Raw genomic sequence first — 23,541 nt, 5'->3', positions numbered from 1 at the left:
ACTTTGTTTCCCGGAGGGCTGCAGTTCCGGAATTGCTTCACAGGTGTGCTGGGGTAGAACAAAGAAGTAAATGGATGATAGAAAGTTGTGTATACCGCAGGAGAGGAAAGTTACCGACACACAAGGAAGGAAGGCCTGAGTGAATCCTGACTGGGTTAGACTGGAGACCTCAGGATGCAGCTCAGTACGTGCACAGCTGGCTAGATACAGAAACAATGTGAGTACATCTGTGTACTTTACGTGTATGAGTTTTACCTGTATTACCTCACTCTGCTGAGACAGCCCAGTAGCAACAAGTATACCCCGTGTTAAGGCTTTGATTTCTGACTATCATTGTCCAGTAAAAGGAAGGAAGGCAGGCTTGGTAAAATGGCTGATTCTAGGCCGGGGGCAGGGAACATACAAGATGAGCCTGTAGCATCTTGTGGTGCCAGAAAATAAGGAGGTTCTCAAAAAAACAAAAGGATGGGGGCATGCCAAAAGGTTGCGGGAACCAACCTGAAACAGATCCCAACAGCCAAAGCTGGAACCAACATCTCCCTAATGCGCCAGACACGGTGCCAAGGTTTTTAAAAAATATAAATATCAAATCCTTGCTACAGCCCTGGGAGATTTTTTACTCCCATTTTAGAGATGAGAAAACTGAGGTTCGAAGAGGTGAATTAGAAATGCCTCTCCCGTAGCCCAGGTTCACTGTTGGAAGCTGAAGCCTGCCATTCATCGTGTGGCTGGTCTATGTCGTCCCCAAGTTCCAGGTGCCTGGCCCATCTGAGGCCATCCCTTCCCAACCTTGGCATCATTTCTCCCTTGGGCCTTTCCTCCCCCCAAGCGTGAAAGGGCACTGCTGTGGGTAAGAAAGCAGGAAACCAGGCTGCTTCCTTGTTCCTGCCCAGCCTGAGAGTGGGGATGGGGGTCTGTCAGAGGGGCCACAGGAGGGTGGGCTTTCCCTGCAGAGGAACTCCCCCGAAGTGGAGCACAGCTGCTCCTTGTAGCCCCAGCCTCTCTTCACAGAACCCAAACACCTGTGCTCACTCCTTCTCTCACTTCTAGAGGACAGGCCAGCCCTCTTCCTTGGCTGTGACAGGCCTTAAAAGATTCCAAGGAAGCTTCCCCAGGACATTTTCTCTTCTAAGTTCCTTCCTGAGCCCTTTGCATGAAGGGTGGCAATTCTGGTTGTATCTCACTGAAGTCCTCCCAGCTTCAATTCAGACCGCTGCCTCAGCCCCAGCCTCCCTGGGGAAGAGAGCCTGGGATGCCTTGGTTCCCACCTAGCCAATGGTAGCGACAATTAACGCACCACAAATGGCCAGCATCACAGCAATGAACCCTGACCCCAAAGCTTGAGGGAGATGACGTAGGAAGAACCACTTCACAGGTGTGACGGCCAACACCCGTGGGAGCAAAGGAGCCGGTCGGCATGAGTGGGTTCTCTAAAGAGGGAGGGGCTGGGCACAGGAAGGGTGTGGCTTGAGGGCTTTCTAGGGGGCAGGTACCTCTTGCAGTCTCTTTCCTCTGCGGAGGCCCCCTACTCTCCTTAGGCGCCGTGTGGGTCCTCAGAACCCCACCCCACTCCCACCGGCCTCAGCCTGTGACCTTGGCATCCCTGCTTGGTGATTGACATTAAGCAAGTGGGTGGTCCTCCATTGCCACCAGCAGCTGTCATAGGAACTGTGGGGACATCCTGCCCTGCAGGGCTCCCTGCTTCCCACCAGTTCTCCTTCTTTGCCCCACACCCCATTCCTGCTCACTCTTTCTCCCCAGCAGAGAGCTCTACTTCCCGCCCCAGTGGACAGTGTCTTGCAGGCCTCATGGCTGGTCTGGGGCCAGAGCACAACCGGAACCCAGGAGAACAAAGCCTGGGGCCCAGCCAGCAGGCCTTGTCATCACCTTCCGGGCTGCCTGCCTCTGGCTCAGCCAGCTTGCACCCCTGAGCTTTCTTCTCCCAGCTTCCCTGGTCCCCGATCCAGCTGAGTGTTGGACTGAGGTCTGACTTGATCCAGAATTTAATCCACAAAAGGAAAGGAAGAAGGATTCCTCCTCCTGGGGCTGGCAGGGGCTTGGGAGAGCAGGAGGCTGGCCAGGGAGGAAGCATGGCCTTGGAGCCAGACCCAGAGGTCATGGAGACTCTTACCAGTCTGGAGCTAGCTCAGCAGCCCCCAAGGGCATGGAAGACTTGGCCTCTCTGCCCCAAGGCTGCAGGTTCTTGCCCTGCTTGACTCGAGGTGGGTGGGGCTGGGGGGCGAGAGATGAGACAGATTGTGGAGCTCGAGGTGTCATCATTTGCTGGGAACATTTGACTCGATTTTTCATTTGTTTCCTTTTTCCTCCTGTGGGCCCCTTTGATGTCCCTGCTTCATCAGCCACAGCTAATTTTGATTAACAGCAACATGCTGGGGGCCCCAGATTACGAAGGCTCAGTGCCAGTGTGGGAGGGAGGTGAACGTTGGCAGAACATTCAGGCCCTTCTTGGCACTGCCTTCCCAGCAGAGACACAAAGTTTCCTAGGGGAGTAACGGGGTGGGGCAGGGTGAGGAGAGCACAGCTCCTGGGGCCTGAGGCTGCCTAGAGGGTGCTTTGGTGTCACCTCGCCCCTGAACCTTGGTGTCCCCATCTGTGAGATGGGCAGAGTGATGGCAGGACCTACCTCGCAGGGGTGGCTCAGGATCCAATGTGTTGTGCACACACAGCGTCCGGAACAGCACCTGCCACTGTGCTTAGGTGTTGGGCAGAGTCTGCCAGACATGCTCGTTTCTTTTCCTCTCCCTCCCTCCCTCCTTCTCTCCCTTCCGTCCTTCTCCTGAGCCCAGGCCCAGCTCAAACACCATCCCACTGTGACTTGGGTAACCACAACTCTTGTCCATTTACAAATATCCATCCCCTTCCTCACCCCTCCCCTTTCTCTCTTCAGCCACTGTCAAGGGTTGACATTGGAGGGAGGAGGTCGTTTATCAAGGAAAGATTTGCCCTGCAGGTTCCAGAGGGCCTCCCAGCGCAGCATTTTTGACACATCCCCTTTGGGGGATGCAGTCGTTTGCCTTCATGCTGGTGGCATTTAAAAATAAATGTTTAATTGATGTACAACCTACGTGTAGAAAAGTGCATGGTTAATATATGTACAGCTCGGTGAGTTATCACAAGATGAACACCCTCATGTAATCACCACCCAAATCAAGAAAAAACCCCACATTACCAGCACCCTGAAGCCCCACTCCTGCCCCCACCGATCACTTTCCCACCCCTTCTGCCTAAAGTTTCCACTCTCCTATCTTGTGACATCATAGGCTCATCTGACCTGTTCTTGAGCTTTATATAAGCACAGTCAGAGCTATGCACGAAGGTAGACACAGCTTTGTGTCCGATCTCTTTCACTCAGCATTGTATTTTTGAGATTCAGCCCTCTTATAGTGGGTAGCAGCAATTCTTATTGCTTTATAATTTATTTTTCCTGTCTGCCACTAAGAGACATTTTGAATGTTAGGGGTAATGCTCTTGTGAACATTCCTGTTTGTGCTTTTGGCGCTCGCGTGCACACAGTTCTATTAGGTGTACACTTAGGCAGCTCTGCGCAGGAGCTGGCTCGTCTGGGTTGATGAAAACCAGCTGTTAGATTGCCAGGAGCTTGCAGAATTTTGCCCCACTCTGACCTTTCTTCCCTTGCATTCCTGTCGTTCTCGATGTTATTTATGTCTATTGTACCCGTTTGGCAGGAACACTGTATAACATGGTATTACTCATCTCTTCCCAACTCCAGATTCAGTGATGTCCATCCACGTTGGCAATATGAAATCAGTCACCTTGGAAATTGGCAAATGCTACAAATCAGGGCTTAATAGATTGTTGTTTTTTATTGATTGTCTAGAGTTAGACTTAAGAAAGTGATAGAGAAAGTGTCCACAATGCAGATTAAACTAATAAGTGTGTCATCTCTGTAGCTATAACATCATAAATAGCACAAACAACTGAGAAAATATTTTTCAATTATATAGGACTGGAAAACGATCATGTATCTGATTCAGGAAAGACATTGCTCACATCACCGACAAATAAGTGAAGTTCTGACATGCATCTAGTCGTTTCTCTTTCTTCTTGCTCTTTAACATGAAAAAATACATCAAACAATAGTCATGCTGGAATTACACTCCCAGAACCAGTTATTAAGCACTTAGCGGCCCAGCCCTGGTCATGGGGCTTATTGTGCTTTAGCTGATACTGCCAAATGGTCCTCCAAATGGGTTGTACCCATTCATATGTCTGTTTGTGGGGTTTTAAACAAAATTCAGTTGTACTTTGTAGTCCTATCTCAGGACCAGCAGTTTCCTAGAAACTGAGGCCATGGTGGAGCAAACTAGCTGACACAGGCTGGGTGATAATTATCCGCGAAAAGATTCCATAAGCAAACGCTACTTCCATAGGGCCACTTGCTGACGTGTGATCTGGGCAGGGAGGTGGGCTGCAGGAAGGAAGAGGTCACGCAGATGCAGCTACTCGGCTTCCTGGAGGGGGCTGCCCTTCGCTGGCTCTGAGAATTTGAGTGAGGAGGGGAGGCACCAGGCATCAGGGCAGGAACAGCCCGTGAGCACTGCAGGGCAAGGAGTATGGCTGGAGTATCTTCCCATAAACAATGGCAGAGGGCACAGAGCTGGGGGCAGCTCCACTGGTAGCTGTATCCCTACCGTCCGGGTCTCCTGTCCTTTATGTATCAGCCCCATGGCCCACCTGGAAGGAAGCCTGAACTAGGCTGTCCCTGGGGCAGAAGGCCAGTGTGAGAAAGCTCTGCTCCTTCTCAAGGCTTCTCTCATGGGTTTAATTCTCACATCTTATGGCTCACTGCTCAGCTCTGATCTCAGTAAATTCTTTAGTGCACTGAAATCTGTGGCCAACATAAAGTGGCCCATAAAATGATGAATAAACATTGTCCAAAAATGCACACAAGCCCTTCTGAAACTTGTGAATGTACCCATTGTTCTCCCTGTAGCCAAGGTAGATGTTTCCTTCTCTTTCGCTCAGGGATAAGCCAACAATCAATCACAAAGCAGTGTTAGTCATGGAACTCGCAGAGCCAGGCTCTGTGCTAGATATGGACCATACAGAGAAACACTTCAGCCCTTCTGGGTCCCTGTGCAAGGAAGGAACCGACATGCATGGAACAGTGCCGATAAGCTGAAGGCTTGAATGGGAGATTGTCTGCACTCCACTGCTGCAGGCATGGGTAGGGCAGGGGCAGAAGGGTCAGAGTGGGACTTGAGGGGGCCATTAGGAAAGTTGTCCCAGGCTCCTAACATGTAAAAATGATCCATCAACATGATACAGAGTGTTTCATGAGGCCCTGGAGTTGGACAGTGTTTTGGGTAATTAGACATCAGCATTATCCTGGAGAGAAAATGGATCCATGGCCCCAAAAATAATTTTAAATAAAGCTCCAGACCTCTGCATTTGACTCCTGCAGTACCAGTGCATTCTGAGTGGTGGTGAGTCAGGGAGCTTCCTCTCTCACAATCCATCTGGAGGTCCAGGGGTCTGTCAATCTGATGGTGTCCAGAATGGAACTTCTGGTCCACCCCCTCCCAATCTGTTCCATCCACAGTCTTCCAAATCTCAGTTAATGGAAGTCCATCCTTTAGCTTCTCAGGCCAAGCACCTTGGAGTCATCTTCCGCTCCTGACCTTCACACCCCATATCCCCTGGTAATGCAAGCAAATCCCATGGTGTCCACCTATCAAATGTGCCTAGAATTCAACCTGTCTTTCCACTTCCTCGCTGCTGCACCCCAGGAGAAGCTGTCTCATCTCTGTCCCTGATTATCGCTGAGCCTCAGCAATTGCCTCTCTGCTCCCTCTCAGTCTATTTTTAGCCCCCCACCCCGCAGTGACTCCTACCTCCCCAGAGTAAAAGTGGAAGTTCCTCCAGTAACCCACAAGGCCCCACAATTCCTGGTCCCTATACTCTCTCTCTCAGTCACTTGGTTCCAGCAAGGCCACCTTGTGGAGGTTGCTGGAAGATGCCAGAGTGAGGGTGTGTGGGGACTTTGCCTGCCCCTTTCAGAGCTGCCACAGGTGGGAGGCAGACTCCCTCTCCCATTTATAGGGCACTGAGCACAGACATGGTCTTCCATGCCTTTTCCTGGACATTCTCATCTCCCATCATGGTAACTGCCTGCTCACTTTTCTGTTGCCGTTGGGGGCAGGGACCAGATCTGGTTCATTTTGGTGACACAGCCCTTGACAAGTGCCTGGACCAGAATAAATGCTCAGTGAGGATGTTTTTAACTGAAAGGAACCCCACTCCTCCCCTAGTGCAAGGAGTCAGGAAGCCAGATTCTACCTAGCCCTCCCTGGGCAAGTCTGGGCAGGCCACATGCCCCCTCTGGGCTTAGAGACCCTACTTGTAAAATAGCATCAAAGGAAACACTCAACTCTGAGAGTGTCTGATTTTTTTTGTTCAAGTTATTTCATAGGAACAACCTCAAGCCAGAATATTTCCAAATATCCTGGAAATTGCTCACTTCTCTGACTCTTCACTCCATTTGCAAATAGCCATTGGGCTCTGCTTCATCTAGCAGGTCCCCAGGCTTTGCTACCAGTTCCTCATTCTACGAATCATCTTCTGCCTTTAAACCCTCATCTTGGCCATCTGGCATCCATGTTGCATCCTGCTGCTGCTTCCTCAACAAGGTGAACCATTCCCGATGACTAGGGAATGATGGTTCAGAACAAGCTAGTCCTGGACTCACCCCTCAGTCCGTGGCACTCTCCGCAGCCCCTGCAAAGCACATCACCTGTCCTTAGTCACCAACATAGTGACCCTCAGCTCTTGAGGAAGTGTCCACGTGTCCACATGGGCTCTGGGAAATCTTTCCTTGTAGCCCAGAGAATTTTGGAGGTAGGAGCAGAGGTAGGACCTAAGAGTCAGGAGGCAGCTGACTGGAAGACGGATTAGAAAATGCCAAGATGAGGGCTTCCCTGGTGGCGCAGTGGTTGAGAATCTGCCTGCCAATGCAGGGGACACGGGTTCGAGCCCTGGTCTGGGAAGATCCCACATGCCGCGGAGCAACTGGGCCCGTGAGCCACGATTACTGAGCCTGCGCATCTGGAGCCTGTGCTCCACAACAAGAGAGGCCGCGATAGTGAGAGGCCCGCACACCGCAATGAAGAGTGGCCCCCGCTTGCCACAACTAGAGAAAGCCCTTGCACAGAAATGAAGACCCAACACAGCCATAAATAAATAAAAATAAATTAAAAAAAAAAAAAGAAAATGCCAAGATGAGCCACTGAGGCCGCTAGGTGGGGCCTTAGAATTAATAAGTGAATTTAATGAGGTTGCCAGATATAAGGATAATATCCAAAAATAGATTGTATTTGTAATACTAGCAATTATTAGGAAACAAAATAAAAATCAGAAAATGAAAAAAAAAGGATGATCTCACTAACATAATGTTCAATGAAAGGAATCAGATACAAGAAAATACATATTGTATGATTCAATTTACATAAAGTTCAGAGGCAAAAGTAAACTATAGTGTTAAAAATTTGACTAGTAGTTAACTTTGGGGACAGAGAGAGGGTGTTGGTTTGAGTGGAGGTATAAAGAGGCTTCTGAAAATTGGCAATGTTTTCTTTTTAGACCTGAGTGGTGGTTACATAAGTGTTCTTTTCGGGATAATTTATTGAGCTGTACACTTTTACACTTTTCTGTATGACAGTCATTTTTTAAAAAGTTAAAAAAAGACTCCTTGGCCAGCTTGAGTAGGTGATCCACAATTTAAGTCAGTTGGCTATAGCCAGATCAAAAGAGCCATGGGATTCAAGAATAGCCCTTTGCAGGACAGTATGGGAGGGGAAAAGGGAGATGTGGGGGAGGAGAGAGCCAGAAGAAAGTGATCTCATTTCACAGGGGGCTTCTGCAAAGAATAATGGGTTCTCATTCTCTCTCTCTGTCTCTGTCTCTGTGTGTGTCACTCCCATATCTGAACACCTGTGTTTCTCAAAATGTTGGCTTGGCTGCTGGTTTTAAAACTACCTAGGTTCCTATTCAAAGTTATGACTTCATTGTCTTTTGGGAGGAACTCAAGCTCCCCATTTCTGACTCTTTGACCCATTGATTATTTAGAAGCACGAAGCTTAGTTTCTGAGTGTTTGGAGGTGTTCCTATCTCTGTTCTTGATTTCTAGTTTGATTTAATTGTGATCAAACACATTTTGTACGATTTAAATTCTTTTAAATTTGTTGAAGTTTGTTTTATGTCCCAGGATGTGCTCTATCTTGGTAAATGTTCTGTGGACACTTGAGGAGAATGTGTATTCTGCTGTTGTTGGGCAGTGTTCCATAAATGTTGATCAGATCTTGGTTGGTGGTGTTGTTGGATTGGTCCTTACCCTTGCTGATTTGCTGTCTCCCTGTTCTACCAGTTGTTGAGAGACGAGTTTGATGCTTCCAACTATAATTATAAATTTATCTATTTCTCCTTTTAGTTCTATCAGCTCTGTTTTTTGGTGCATACCCATTTAAGATTGTTGTGATCTCTTGGTGTGTTGACTCTTACCATTATGTAATATTCCAAGCTGCCCCTAATAATTTTCTTTGCTCTGAATTTGACTTTATTTGATATTAATACAGCCACTCCTACTTTCTTTTTTATTAACATTTACATGGTATGTATATTTCCATTCTTTTACTTTCAACCTAGATATGTTGTTGTATATTTTAGTGAGTTTCTTGTAGACAGCCAATGCAGGGTTGTTTTTTTAAAACACTCTGCCAATCCCAGTCTTTTAATTGGAATAGTTAGACTATTTATAGTTGATATAATTATTGATATATTAGGGTTAAGTCTGTCATTTTATTTTAATTTTTGTTTGTTTTCCCTAGTTTTACATTTTCACTGTTTTCTTTTACCTACTGTCTTGTGGGATACTTAAACATTTTTTAGAATTCCATTTTGATTTATCTATAGTGTTTTTTGGGTTTTTTTTTTTTTTGATATGGACCATTTTTAAAGTCTTTATTGAATTTGTTACATTATTGCTTCTGTTTTATGTTTTGGCTTTTTGGCTGCGAGGATGCATGATCTTAGCTCCCCAACTGGGGATCAAACCCGCACCCCCTGCATTGGAAGGTGAAGTCTTAACAACTGGACCACCAGGGAAGTCCCTGTCTATAGTGTTTTTGAGTGTATCTCTTTGTATAGTTTACATAGTGGTTGCTCTAGGTATTACTTCACACACACAATTTATCACAGTATACTGGCCTGTTAGGTTGAATATGGACCCCAGAGATGTACATGTCCTGATTCCTGGAACCTATAAGTATGTTACCTCATGTGGCAAAAGGGACTTTGCAGATGTGATTGAATTACAGATCTTGGGATGGGGAGATTATCCTGGTGGGCCCAATGTAACCACAAGGGTTTTTATAAGAAGGAGGCAGGAGAGTCAGTGTGAGAGACTGAGATATGATGATGGAAACAGAAGTGGGAGTGAGTTGGGGCCAAGATGCAAGGAATACGGTGGGCCTCTAGAAGATGGAAAAGGCCAGGAAGTGGGCTCCTCTGGCGTCTCCAGATGGAGCACAGCCTGGTGTTCTTTAGCCCACTGAGGATAACTTGAACCTCTACCTTTACAACGTTAAGATGATTCATTCATATTGTTTAAACCACTATATCTATCATCTCCAGGGTTTAAGCTGTACTTAGCAGGAGGAACAGGGAGAGATGTGTCTACTCAGTCTTGGTCCAGCACCGGAAGTTGGGTGTGCTGCTTTTGGGGTGCTGGTGGGATTTCAGGCTGAGTTGTCTGGTTCACGGATGAGCGCACCTCCAAGTAGGCATGAGATCTGGGTGGGCAATACAGTTCTGGGGGTTTTCAGCACAGAGTGGGTTGTTTAATCCAAAGAGGGAAGGGGGATGAGATTCCTTAGGGACAGAGTGTAGCGGCGGTGGGGGGTGGGGCAAGGGGAGATGACTTGGAACCACTGTTAGCTCTGTGGTTCTGAAAGATTCCCTCGGGGACAGACTGCAGTGGGGGAGCCGAGAGGCAAGGGAGTGGTCAGGAGCTCAAGCAGGAGCCCAGGGCCATCTTGTGACCATGGAAGAGAAAGGAACATGTGGACATAAGGGCAGAATGAAGAAAGACTGGGTGCATTTGGGCCCTAGATCACATATAGTGGGTGAAGGAGAAAGGGAATCAGAAAGACACAGAAGTATCAACCCAGAGAGACTGAGAACATGGGCCCAGCCCTACCAGACTGGAGTGAAGAGAAGACCACAAGGAAGGGCAGGGGTTCCGGTGCGCAGGGTGTGGGCACAAGGAGAAAGAGCAGGAAGGACAAGCAGAGAAGCTCTTGATTGCTGAGTTTCCTTTACAAATGGAGCAACATTGGTCAACACCGCTATTGGTTCAGAGCCCTTGCTCTCCTGTCCCCCAGCCCCCTCCCCTGAGATTCCTCAGAGTCCCCCAAAAACACCACAGCTCTAGGGGGTCAGCTCTCTTTTCAAGAGGGCCAACCAGGTGGCTGAACTTTAAGAGTCTTTTCCTGAATGGATTTTTGGAAATTAATTCTCGCTGGAGGAAGATTTTGCTCAGGGTCAAGATCGGCTTGGTGGATCAAGAAAAGGAGGCATCCTGCTACCCCCCTACCCCTCCTCTCACTCTCAATATGAACACACAGGAGGTTAAGGATGGGTGGACAGGATGCCCGGAGGGAAGCCTGGGCTAGTGCCTGCTGAGCAACCTTGGGAGAGTGTCATTTCCGGGATAAGACACACTTGTAGGACAAATGCCACAGCTCACGGGCAAGCACCTCCTGAAGGGCCCTGGGTTTGTGTTATTTTTACTTCTGGTTGCAGCTGAATAGAAGATGCATAGGAATAGAAGGAGGACCGAGGAGGCTAGAATCTAGAGCTGGGAGGGAAGGAAAGGGAAGGAAGGGAAGGGAAGGGAATGGAAGGGGCGTGTCCCCATGGAAGGCCCACCTGGCAGGTGCTAGTGAGAGGCCCTAGGCTGCCAAGGACCCCTCTGGAGATTCCAGCAAGGCTTTGACTGCAAACTAACCCACTAAGTTGAAAACACCTCTGGCCTTGAAAGGGAGGCACATGAGGGTTTGGGGGTGTCTGGAACCCTGCCTCCATGGTTCTCCCAGCTCATCACTGGCATTTCCCTGGTGCTCTCCTGCTGCCCTCTCATTTTGTCTTTGGAAGCTGATGTGGGGAGGAAAGAGGCCTTTTGGTAGAAGTAGGTCCTAGCTTCCCTGTAGGAGAGTGCTGGATGCCGGGGTTGATGGAGGAATCTCCTCTTCAGCCTTTCCCATCCACTCCCTGCTGCCATGCTCTTACCGACCCTCCTCAGGACACCAGGCAGGCAGGTGCTGCACAGCACAGGGTGGGGGCACTTCTCAACTCTCCTGCGCTTTTGTGCAGGGCTCCTCCTCCTCTGTTCCATTAGATGAGGTCTTGGGTTCTACTCAGCTCTGATGTTCCTTCTCCCTCCCAAGGTCCGAGGCAGGACCAGAATGTCCCCCCTGCTGGGAGGCCTCTGCAGGGCACAGGGTAGGGAGGAGGAAAGATGGGTGCAGCCACCCCCCACCACACTGTGCTGGGGCTTCTTCCCACCTCCTGGGGGATGAGAAGGGTGCCATCAATTAGAATTGTAACCAAAAGATTTGGTGCGGGGGGTTTCTTGGCTTCTCACCCCAGCTTTCTCTAAACTCACTCAGTCAACAAGCCCTCAGTGAGGCTCTTCCTGGGCCAGAGATGGGTCAGCCACCGACCCTTCCCCCTGGAGCTCAGCACTGGGGGCTGTGGGTGCCGGAGATGGGTCAGTAATTGCAATGACTGTGGTAGAAGGGGGCTGAGTCAGGGTCAGCGCAGGCTCCCAGAGGAGGGGCACCCAGGACAACTGCAGACACATGTTTAAGAAGGAGGGAGGGAGAGACAGAGCTAGAGATGGAAAAAGAAGCCAAGGAGAGAGAGACAGAAAGTGAGAAGGAGAGGGGAGGAGGCCGGGATTAGAGACAGAGATATGGAGAAGGGGCCGGAGAGCAGGACAGGGTAAGACTGAACACTTTAGAACATGGGGGCACCTGGGGCAACCATGTGTTCTGTGATAAGGAGGGGCATGTGGGAAAACTACCTCTGCCATTGTCTCCACCCCAGGTGGGCTGTTCCCTTTGCTGTCAAAGCTCCCTGCGACACCTCTGTCTGTACATCTACACACTGGAAGGCGGCTCTCAGCACACACAGCCCTTCCCGCTGGACCAGGTGCCCCCGGCCACTTCTGCTCCCCTTGTACCCTTGTGCCCAGCTGAGCCCCGCACAGCGAGGGCTCATGAGTGTCTGCAAATATGGACAATAGCTTGCCTGTACTGAGCCTGTGTGTGCATCTCAAACATCAGGTTTGAACTCTGCCCACTTCACGAGGTGGGTATTATTTGTGTCCCTTTTTTACACCTGGGGAAACTGAGGCTTAGAAAGGTTGAGAGACTGGCCCAGGTCCAGGTGGCTGTTTAGGGTGGAGCAGGTTGAAACCCAGTTGTCCAAACCCACCTCCTGAGCTTCTAACCACATCTGCCCTGGGCCCTCCAGCCTGCCAGACTGTCCAGGGAAGAAGTGACTGGAGGGATGAGGAAGGGAAGCCTGCTTGGAGCAGTGGTCTGGGGGCTGAGCACTCCTGGCCCAGAGGAGCTGGAGAGACGGAGCACCGGCCTCACCCAGGGAAACGGAGGAAAACGGTGGTTCCTTGTTCCTCTAAGTACCCATCTCAAGCTCCTTCTCAGCGAAAGCCCATCTGACCTTCCCTCGTGGGGTGCAGGCAGCAGACATGGAGGCCTCCGGCCAGCTGAGCTGAGATGCTGAAGGCCACTGGGCAGAAACCCTCCCTCCCAGAATGTGGCCCCAGGAGAGGGGCAGCAAAAGGGCCCCCAGGGCTCAGGTGCTTCCCGCCTGGGCATTTTCCTGGGCAAGGGGCCTCATTCCTTCTGGGAAGAAATTTGCATGGCTGGCCCTGGGCCAGCCTCCCCCATCGTCCAGGCTGCCCTTCTCTGACACCTTCCTGGAAAACTCTCCCCGGGCCTGGCCTGCTGCCCATTCTCATCTCAGTGATGTGATGATTAGGTGCTCATGGAATTGGATTTCTGCCGGGACACGGGGTGCCACCCTGACCAGCAAGACTGAAATCTTGCAATTGGGCCAAACTGGGGTGTTTCCACTGCCCCTTCGACTGCTGGGAAGAGTGTCCCTCAGCAGGTCTGCGGGTGCTGGCCCTGGGAGGAGAGGGTCCCCGCGGGGCAAGGGTCCTGACTGTGAGGAGGGGTAGGTGAGGAGGAGGAAGAGGAAGAAGTTTGTGCATGGAGGTAGAAACTCTGTCTCTGTGGGTTCTTTGTAAATTGGGCAACAATTGGCAATAAGACCTATTAGTTCACAAAAGCACGGTTTTCCTGCCACTGCGCTTCAGCTGAGCTCCCTCCTGATGGCACCCCAAACCCCACAGACGTGTCCAAAGACTCTCGGGGACCTTCGGCTCTATGCAAGGGCCCAGCTCCAGCGAAGGCCTTGCTCCAGAAATCACGGTCATCACACTGGCTGGAAAGCAGGGAGCTCTCCATCCATCTCTTGCTCATTCTTGCTTACTTCCTGATCTCTCTTCAGGGTGGTCAGCACAGGATTGACCAAACCAATAAGAGATCATGGGACAGGAGTCAGGGGCCAGTGACAGATTTCTAGCTGCATGACGGTGGACGAGCTACTTTGCCTGAATCCCCTCGTCTGGAATGAGGTCTAATGAGGCCATCACGGTGCTTCTGTGAGGCCATGGCTGATGTGTGAAGGGGCTGGACAGTGCCTGATCCACAGGAGGGTCCAATACTGCCGCTGAGGTCAAGAGCGGAGGCCATCCCTGGGCCCCAGTCTCTGCATCCGCCGCTCTCAGAGAGTTCTGGGCCCAGTGGAAAAGAGCGCGCCTGGCTGCGGGCCTAACGGGAGACTCGGGGTTAGTCATTTGGTCTCCATATCTCACTCACTGCGTAACCACAGGCAACCCTCAGTTTCCCTCTTTTTAGAGCAGAAACAGTGACTTTCTTACCTCAGAGAGCTATTGTTAGAGTCACAGGAGACACAAAGTGACTGACAGCTCTGTTCAGAGTTGAAAGTGCCATCTAAACGCTAAGGATTATTATCTTCTCTCTCCTGGGATGCCCCCACCCCCTCACACACACACACACGGGCACTGCATGCCTCCAAATAATGACAAACATAGGCAGAGGTGTGCTGTAAACTGGCTTTCTTGGAAGGAAAAATGACATGATTTATAGAATTCGCTAATTTCCATGGTGTAAATATTCCCACCATGACTGATTCCAAGCTACCAATGGTTTAACAAACCACCACGACATCCCTAAATATTTAACAAGTGGCTCTCTACCAAGCCAGTAACCTCACACCACTGGCAGGGGCAGGAAACAAGGCCTTCGTCTCCTGTCAGCCAGCCTGGACGCCCCCATGTGACTGGATGTCTTGGGAACTCCTTTTTTCCGTTATTCCATCTGGAGCTGATTCTGCCCAGATCCCTCATTCCCTTCCAACACTTCTCTCAGGGGTTGAAGCTGGAGGACTCCATAGGGGGCAGGGTGTGGGGTTTGCTGCCCATTTGTGGGGAGGGCTTAGCTTGGCCCGGCAAAGGGTCGCTGTGTGAATCTCGGGAGTGGAGAGAGGGTGGGGTCCTTGGGGAAGAGCCTCCCTCGCCTGCCTGTGAAACGCCAGCTCCTGCCATTACACTCGGGTTTGTACCACATCCACCTTCTTTGCATTCCTTATATTCATGCCATGCTACCGTCTCAGCATCTAGAAACCTGCGTCCTACTTCCCTGCAGGCTTTTCAAGATCTGGCCCAGCTCCTGGCACATCAGAGGTGCCCCATAGATGGATGTTGAATTAATGGGTAAATTGATGACTCCAGACACACAGGCTCTTGGGCGACCGGCATAGCCAGACCAGGCTCTTACTGTCTTTCAGATCTGACAGATTGCAAGCAGGATCTTTTGCCCTGCTCTGTCCTTCCTCCTCACTCATTCACTCATCCATTCAACCAATGTTGATCATTAAGTGCCCGGCACACATGTAGGGCTACCTGGCCAGAGGATTTGAGGAGGACTCCGAGGCTCTTTGTCTGGTGGGTTTGGTGGAAAATGGTAGGAAAATATGAGCGGAGATGCAGGGCTGGAGGGAGCAGAGGAGTTCCATTTTAGATGCATTGACTGTAGTGCTTGCAGGACCTGCAGGAAGAGCTGTCCAGGGGCACAGAGACACCTGTGTGGAGCTGAGGATGGAGGAGGTGACTTTGTTAATCCTTCTTCAATAAGCATTCCAGGCCAGAAAGCCCGCAGCGACTTTTTGTTGTTCCTCCAGGTCACCGAATCCACGCTCCCGAGACTTTACTTGGCTATTTCCTCTACCTGAAATTCTCTTTGTAGAAACCCTACCTTTCCTTCAGGTACCCAGGTCAAATGCTCTTCTTCAAAGTCTTCTGGGACCCTCATGATGGGAACTGGTCAGTCAGTCCTCCTTTGGCTTCCACCCTCACTCTGTTTATGCTGCCTTGCCTCTTTCCAGGTGGCCTGTGCCTATCCCTGTCCCTCGTTGTGCCATGAGCTCCTGTGGGCAAGGACGGACCCCTCTTCTCTGTGTCCCTCATGGCACCCACCAGTTCTGGCATGAAAGAGTGAATGAATGAATGTTGATAACAGATCAGTTGAACTTTGTCTTCTGGGCAGGCCCACCCCCTTCATCAGCTTCCCCTGCAGATGGCCTGGGGGCTGCTCTACAGATGTTCAGCTGAGCACATCCCTGCCCTGAGGCTGGGCCATTCCCCGAAGACACAGCATGCCCTGTTGCCTACCCGCAGTCCTGCCTCCTGGGCGGCCCTTAAGCTCAGCCTTTCGGTTTTGGCCCCAGGTTCTCTGTGTTCCTGCCAGCAGACATAAGAGGATCTAGAGGCCTCTGACCTCCCAGCACATCCTTTTTCTAATTTGCACTTGGAGATACAGACATGGGTTGTGACATTTCTTGATTCTTTTATAATCATGGAAAGGCAAAGCCAAATTGCTAATTTACGTGAAAAGATGTTTCAGTGCTCCTGAGAACTAGCCAATTTTGTATTACTTCATTATTTTTGAAACAGCTTATTGCAATTATTGATGAAAGCAACTTTTAATGTTGCGACACTGTATTTCCAAACAATGAGAGACCCTGGATCTGTCACCCCAAAGCCTGGCTGGTGATTCTAGTGCTGAACCTTGGACTCCACTCTCGTGCCCATCAAGCAGGATCCCTGGTCAGACACCACTCTCGTGCCTTGGCAGGATCCACACCCAAGACAGAAGGGCCCCACAGCCTCCTTGAGGGCCTCAAAGACTTGGGCTGGCTCTGCTTCTCCATGGCCAAGTGCTACTCGCCACATGCCCACTCTCAACAGTGCTGTCTCCCTAGGTCTTGCCCCTCTGCTCCAAGAAATGCTTTTTGTACCAAGTAGTCTAAGCAAAGAATCAAGACCAGCTTTTCAGGACGAGCAGATTTCAGAATAACATATTGTCCAGACTAAACACTAGAGGGAATGTTTAGATGACCTGCGATTTCCCTCATTGTTAGTACCTGACTTCTTCACTTAGCATCTCCTGGAGCTAAGTTCACACCAATACATGCAGGGTGGCCTGTTCTTTCTGGGGCCTCCAGTGTGTCCCACTGTAGGCACAGCACCATGCTGTATGTCAGCGGTCCCCAACCTTTTTGGCACCAGGGACCAGTTTCGTGGAAGACAATTTTTTCATGGAACGGGGCAGGGGGGTGCTGGTGCAGGGATATTGTTCAGGCGGTAATGCGAGCAATGGGGAGCGATGGGGAGCAGCAGATGAAGCTTTGCTCGCTTGCCAGCTGCTCACCTCCTGCCATGCGGCCCAGTTCCTAACAGGCTACGGACCAGTACTTGTCCGCGGCCCGGGGGTCGGGGACCCCTGCTCTGTGTGACACCCCTCCCCACACACACACCGTGATGGACATTTAGTTTGCTTGCAATCAGTGAATGATAAGCAGGGCTGCACTGGAGACCCCTGTATGTGAGCCGTTGTGCATCAGGGGAGTGTATTTAAAAGATGTAGAAGCAGAATTCTAGTTTTAGAATTTAAAACCAGCTTCCTGAAATAGGGTCAGCTTGTGTACTGAGGACAAAATAGGACATTTGTCCAAATGAGATTCCCATCTCCCATCTCATACTGCCACAAAACAAAACAAAACCAAAACAAGTGGTAGGATATCCTTTACATCGGTAAATGAGGGAACCGGGAGACAGCTGTTGGTCACTGAGGCCTCTGGCTCTGTTTTCTGGGAGTTGTATTGTGGTCTCAATAGGGCCAGGAGGGCCCCATGGGCAGCCTGGGTCAGACAATGGGCAGCCTCTGTTACCTCTGCTAGCTGTGCCAGCCTGCTGCGGACCTCGGGCCAGGCAGCGAGTCCTCTTTCGGACGCTGGGCTGGCTGCCGCGTGCAGACAGAGGGGCATCCTTCTGCCCCAACTGGCTCCCGAGCACTTTAGGTACCATCTGTACAGTCAAGATGATCCACAAAGATTCACCTTAGGACCGCTCCTCTGTGTCCCACTCTCTAGGAAGCACTGAGACCAGAGGGAGGGCAAAACTTAGGGGCCGCCACTCCCCAGGGGCTGCAGACTAGTGGGAGAGGAAAAACATCCCAAATCCAGTCAGCACCAGGGCAGACATGAGAGGTGGGTGTGGGCTGGGTATCCTCTCGGGTGTGCCAAAGCCAGCCCAGGCACTATTCCGGCTTCCTCTGTCCTCTCCCCGCTGGTGCTTCCCTTCAAGGAACTAGTAGACCTGGGGAGGGGGGAGGCGGCGGGCGCTCATTGGGCCACAGGGCGTGGCTAACCTCGTGAGGTCACCAAGCGCTGGATAAACAGGTGCAGAGCGAGCGCAGGTGGCAGAGCCTTCGTTCCCCGGCGTCGCCTCAAGAGCCCAGACATGAAGCTCTTCTTCCCCGCCCTGCTGTCCCTTGGGGCCCTTGGTGAGTGCGGGTACCTGGGGGCACGCCACTCCGGGTGGGCGTCCGGGTCCCCTGGCCCCTCAGCGTGCGCGTCCCGGTCCCGCGCACCGCCAGGTTGGCACCAGCGCCTGCAGCGGGGGAGGAGCCCGGGAGTGGGCCGGCTCCCGCCCACTCGCCTGGGGAGGGGCCCGAGCAGGGCTCCGCGAAGCAGGTGGGGTCTTTTCCCTAGAGCTGGCAGAGCTCCCCGAAGGGTCTTCCAGGTCCGTGTCCCATTTTGTCCTACCCATAGGACTGTTACGTGCGTATACATGGGGGGGAAATGAGACTCAGAGAGGGTGAGTGACTTGCCCAAGACACACAGGAGACTGGAGATGGGATCCCAGCTCCTGCAAGGACTATGTAACTTGGGCAAGAGAGAGTCTTTCTGAACCTTAGTTTCATTTTAAAATGGTCCAGTCCTCTTCCCACACCGCTGTGGGGAGGGGGCAGGGGCCACCTGCTCTGTGGTAGGCAAAGGTGTACACAAGCCTCCCACTGCAGAAGGTCAGGGGTGGTGGCACAGACCCTGCTGATGGGACCCTTCTGCCAGAGGGTGTGAGAGAAGTGATCGGTTTCTGGTGTTTAATGTGCCAGGACTAGAAGGGGACTAAAGAGAAGCGACTAAACAATTGTTAGCTCTGTACCCAAGTATCTGACATAATTTCTGGGGTGCTCCGAGCACACTCACCTATGACGGACGTTAGTGATGCAAATGTGAGGGCAGGGCTTCCTGCAGTGGAGGCGGAGGGTCCAGGGCAGCAGCGGTAAGGGCTCGAGGGCGTCAGCACCTAGGCAGTGTGTGCATGGGGCTCAGAGTGAAAGCCCAGGCGTCACCCCCTCCCCCCCCCCCGCGGCAGCCCAGTGCAGCCTCCTCCTGTCCTAGGGCATCTACACTGGGCTGGGAGCTTCCTGGATGAAAAGGGGTGGCTAAAGGATAGCAATGAGCTTATGCCCCCAAACCTGTCCCTGTCTTTTCTGGTCCCCTTCTCCAAATTCCTTCCCAAGGGTATTGGTTATTTCTCTCTTCTCTAAGGCAGGATTGGCCTAGCCGGGACCAAGTGCTCAGGACCAACTTCCCCTCTGCTCCCTGACACGTGGCCTGCTGGGCCCACAGCACAGGGTCAGGGCCACCTGGGAGAGGCCCGAGGGGTAGGAAGCCTTGCTTTCCTAGAGGTGGTCACGGGCGGTGGTCTGGATTCTGGCTCAGAGTTGCACCACTGGGTTCCATTTTCACTTGAATCTTTGGTTGTCTTGGCCCCCACAGAGGTCTGCAGTTTAAATCCTGCAGTCCACGGGATGGTGGCCAATGTCCCAAGGTGTCACGGAATCCCTTGTCCTACCCAGCGGAAGGAGTGGCAGCTGCCCTAGGGGATTCCTGCCCTGCTCCTCATGGGTGTCCTGGCTGGCAAAGGCTGGGTGGGGTGGGGAGAGTAACTCCGTCCCAGCCCCTGCCTTTGAGACAGGGGCACTGCATGTCTGCACAGAAGGAATCTGAGGATTTGTACTTTCAGGAAGATTCCATCGAGGCTCAGGTGGGCAGCATCTGAGTGGCTGAGACAGATCAGGAGCAGGGCTAGGGATAGAGGAGGGGCCAGACCCAGACCTGCTTCAGGGAGCATTTTGTCTTGAGAGGGTCACATAGCTTCAGAGCTGGCCGGTGGGAGCTGTGGAGGGGATGAACAGAATGCCGTGTTCTGCACCCAGCCCTGGTGTTTGGGGGGCTGGGGACTGTGGATCTCAGAAAACCTCTCAGTGATGCTTTAGTATCTTGGTTCATCCCCTCCCAGGGGAGCAAACGAGCTCTCCCCCAGGTTCCCATTCCTGCCCCTGCTCACGCCCTCCCCCCAGCTTGAGACATGGTCTTCGTTTTGCTCTCTCCCTTCACCCACAGGTCCCATCTATTACTAAGCTAACTTTTGACACCAATGCCTTATTTCTGCCCTGTTCTCCATTCTCGATGCCTTTCTGCCTGGTTCCCAGGCTTCAGTCCGCCTGTCCCTGCCCTCCCAATGAGTCACTGTTCCACTGCTTCCCAATAAGACCTTCTTGGGCCAGCACTGGAGGCTCTCCATGATCTGACCCCAAACACTTTACCAGCCCCATCTCCATGGCAGCCCGTCTCTAACCCAGTTAGCCTAAATAGGCAGGGGGTTTGGTGTCTGACTGCCTAGGTTCAAATCCTAGATCCTAACTTATTAGTTGTGAAACCGTGGGCAAGCCACATAACTAGTTCAAGCCACAGTTTCATCACCTGGAAAATGCGGATATTGGCAAAACTCACAATAAAGAGGGGCTGGGAGGGTTGAAGGAGACAGAACACATGAAGGGCTGAGTAAAGACCTGCGTAGAATGTGCTTGCAACCGTCGTTGTGCCCGTGGCCCATTGTTCCCACCTCTTGGAATGCCCCCGCACCCCCCCATTATTGGCTGAGGTCATGGGGACATCACTCCTGGCTTGGTATTTGTTCTCTTCTAGAACATTCATCATACTTAGCGTCCTCTTTTTGGGCTTTTGCCTCTCCAGATGGGAGATGAGAGCTGGTGCTGTCTGCTTGCACGTTCCTCTGCATATCACTCAGTGCTGTGTATACAGAGGGTATCCAGGAAATGCTATTGGGTCACAAATGGCTGAATCTGATAAGGCTAATTCTCACTTCAGGACAGTTCCAGGAAGGTTTCCAAGGATAGATTACACCCCCAGAGATTTCCCTGGGATGATGGCTGGTGGAGGAAGGGTGTGGCAGCCACACCCTTGGCGGGTGTCTCAATACCCTGGTGGGTCTGACTGCGCAGGGGACGGCTCATGAATAAGGGGTGGCAGAGGGCTGAATGGTCCACCCCAAAGCACATCCTAAAGGGGAGGTGGCTTTTGCAACCAAGAGTTTTTTGTTTTGTTTTTGTTTTTGGTAACAGCTTTACTGAGGTATATTTTACATATCATAAAATTCACCTATTTAAAGTGTACAATTTAACGATTTTTAGTAATTTTACCAAGTGGTGCAACCATCACGGTAAATCAGTTTTAGAACATTTCCATCCCCCCATAAGAGTCCTCTCTCTGATACAGTGGTGAATGGTGATAACTCAGGCAAACTGACCCAAACTGACAACACCTACTGCAGCTACTGACAAGGGGTGCGGTGTATTTTCCTTTGTTCCTTTGGCATCCTCTGGGAGATGCTCGTAGCCACAACAATCTAGAGAGACCCAGATTCCAGGTGGGACGTTGCCACTGCTGAGCAGCCGTCACTCAGTGTCCTCAAGAGTCAGATTCCACACCAGAAACACAGGAGTAATAATCCCTTCCCTGCCTGCCTCCCAGGTTCCAGGGGGAGAAAGCAGGTGGAAGAACTCCATAAACTGATAGAAGGCAGCATCATTGTTTTTTTTCAGGGAATAGGAAGTATGTCAGTCATAGGAGGGCAAAGAATCCAGAGAGACAATCCAGATTGTCTCCTCTAAGTTGTTGAGAATTACAGCCCTCTGGCCAGCATGGTGTTGTCATTAGGCTAGCAAGACACCTCCATTTGAGGAGAGTGGCCTGACTTAGCCACAGAATGGAGAGGGAAGGGGAGGACAACTCCATGAGAGGGTGAGGCGGTCTCTTCCATGGGCAGTGGTGGAGCCCTCACTCCTCGGCCTCTTTCTCCCAGGACTGTGTCTGGCTGTCCCTAAGAAAAATGTTCGATGGTGCGCCATATCACAACCAGAGTGGTTAAAATGCTACCGATGGCAATGGAGGATGAAAAAACTGGGTACTCCCTCTGTCACCTGTGTGAGGAGGACCTCTCGCTTTGAATGTATCCAGGCCATTGCAGTAAGTCCATGCCATAGGTTGGGTGGGACCAGACTGAAAGGGACAGGATCCGAGTGCAATAGAATATGTGCTCTCCCTGCTCCCTCTGTTCTTCTTCCTGGACACCTGTAAGCTGGGAGCCATCCTCTCTCATAGGACACAATGCTATTTTGAAAGCAGAAATGAACATTCTGAAGTGGAGAACCATGTGTAGGGAAACTGGGATGGCCACAGAAATTGTGAATAAGCAAAAAATTCGAAAGCACCAGAGGGAATATGCAACAGCTCTGACAAGTGACTGCTATTTACACTCTATAAAGAACTAAGTCAATTGGTAAGAAACGTAGGATCATATAAGAAAAACAATATGAGGAGATGGAGTTCATAATGAAAATGTTCCCCTTAATAATCAAGAGAAATACAAATCTAAGCAATTTGTTAGCACTTGCATTTCCTAAATAATAACCCTTAATAAAATGAAACCCTGTCCCACTGGTGATTCTATAGTGAAATTTATCTTCATAGTGAGTGGCATTCCAAATCAGGAAGGAATCAGCTGGAAAGCAGAATGGCAATGGCAGCCAAGGCCTTGATGATAAAATGCCTATTGTCTGGGTGATCCCACCCTCAGATGCCTATCCGAAGGCAACAGGTCATCAGAAGGAAAAACAAGCTATGAGGACAAAGCTGTCCGTAAAAGTACAGTTTTAACAGCAAAGAGTTAGAAGGAACCCAAGTGGTGAACATTGGAGGGAATTTTTAAAATTTAGCGTAATAAATTATGGAACAGCCACATTTATAATACAATATCATGAAGTCAATAAAATCAATAAAGGCACTACAGAGGTAAGAAAATGTAGTCAGTTTTAGACGAATAAAACAGTCCGCAAAATATTATCTATACCAGGTTGCAAATATGAGAAATAGGTAAGCATATGAGGAGTAATATGCCAAAGAGAATGAACATGGTTTATTATTATGATAAGTTTAAGATATATTAAGAGTTAAAATTTCTATTCAATAAACAAGAACTTAAAAGAAATAAATATAGAGCAAAAAACAGGGGAGAAAGCATCTAGAACAACTTTTAATATAAATGACCGCGAAGGTTGCGATCCGCGGAGAGATCTAAGCCACGTGAAAAAGCGGCCACCCGCCAGCCTCAGGAGTTAAAGCAGTTCCGCTGGGGCTCATTACCCAAAGAAGAGGGGCCTTGGGCTTGTGCCAGCTCTCATGGCACCTGCGAGGACGTGACTGAAAGCTGACCCTTTGGAAGAGCCTTCCAGCCATGGAGCCTTCTGACCTTCTGAAGTTCACTTGCGTGGCTTAGGGCGGGTTTTCTCCTGAAGCCGGTCTGGCCTCTGCTTTCAGGCAAAAAAGGCAGATGCTGTGACCCTGGATGGTGGTTTGGTGTTTGAGGCAGGCCTGGACCCCTACAAACTGCGGCCGGTAGCGGCGGAGGTCTACGGGACGGAAAAGGGTGAGTTGTCCCTGGGGACCCAGAAGTTGGGGTGGCCTGGGCCCTGGGCTCCGTGGAGTCAGAGCGGATGAGGCACAGAGGTGGTGTCTCGGGCAGCATCACACTTACAGGCAACGGAGTCCCTGGGCTCTTTGGGCCGGTCGCTGACCCACCGGGGAAACAGAGCAGGCTCTGGGCTGCGGTGACCAGATGAA

The 23,541-nt window shown here is 50.9% G+C and overlaps 1 protein-coding gene across 3 annotated transcripts in view; it reads left to right on the top strand.

Annotated features, from left to right (window-relative positions):
• The first annotated feature begins 79 nt into the window (after positions 1–79).
• The window catches only part of LTF (lactotransferrin), a 46,724-nt gene continuing 23,262 nt past the window's right edge, over positions 80–23,541 (top strand). For 2 of the 3 annotated variants that reach the window (XM_082414222.1, XM_082414221.1), the window contains exons 1-3: positions 17,945–18,053; positions 21,725–21,888; positions 23,239–23,347. In XM_082414222.1, the coding sequence (XP_082270348.1) occupies positions 18,011–18,053; positions 21,725–21,888; positions 23,239–23,347 (316 nt within the window). In that variant the 5' untranslated portion in view covers positions 17,945–18,010. Of the gene's footprint in view, positions 218–17,944; positions 18,054–21,724; positions 21,889–23,238; positions 23,348–23,541 lie in introns of those variants that run through there. The other variant, XM_082414223.1, reaches the window with a different exon arrangement.

This window comes from Balaenoptera physalus (assembly GCF_965194825.1).
Source record: "Balaenoptera physalus genome assembly, chromosome: 11".
In the NCBI taxonomy this organism is placed as follows: Eukaryota; Metazoa; Chordata; class Mammalia; order Artiodactyla; family Balaenopteridae; genus Balaenoptera; species Balaenoptera physalus.
Note: the sequence above shows the minus strand (reverse complement) of the source record. Positions and strands in the feature narration are given on the sequence as shown.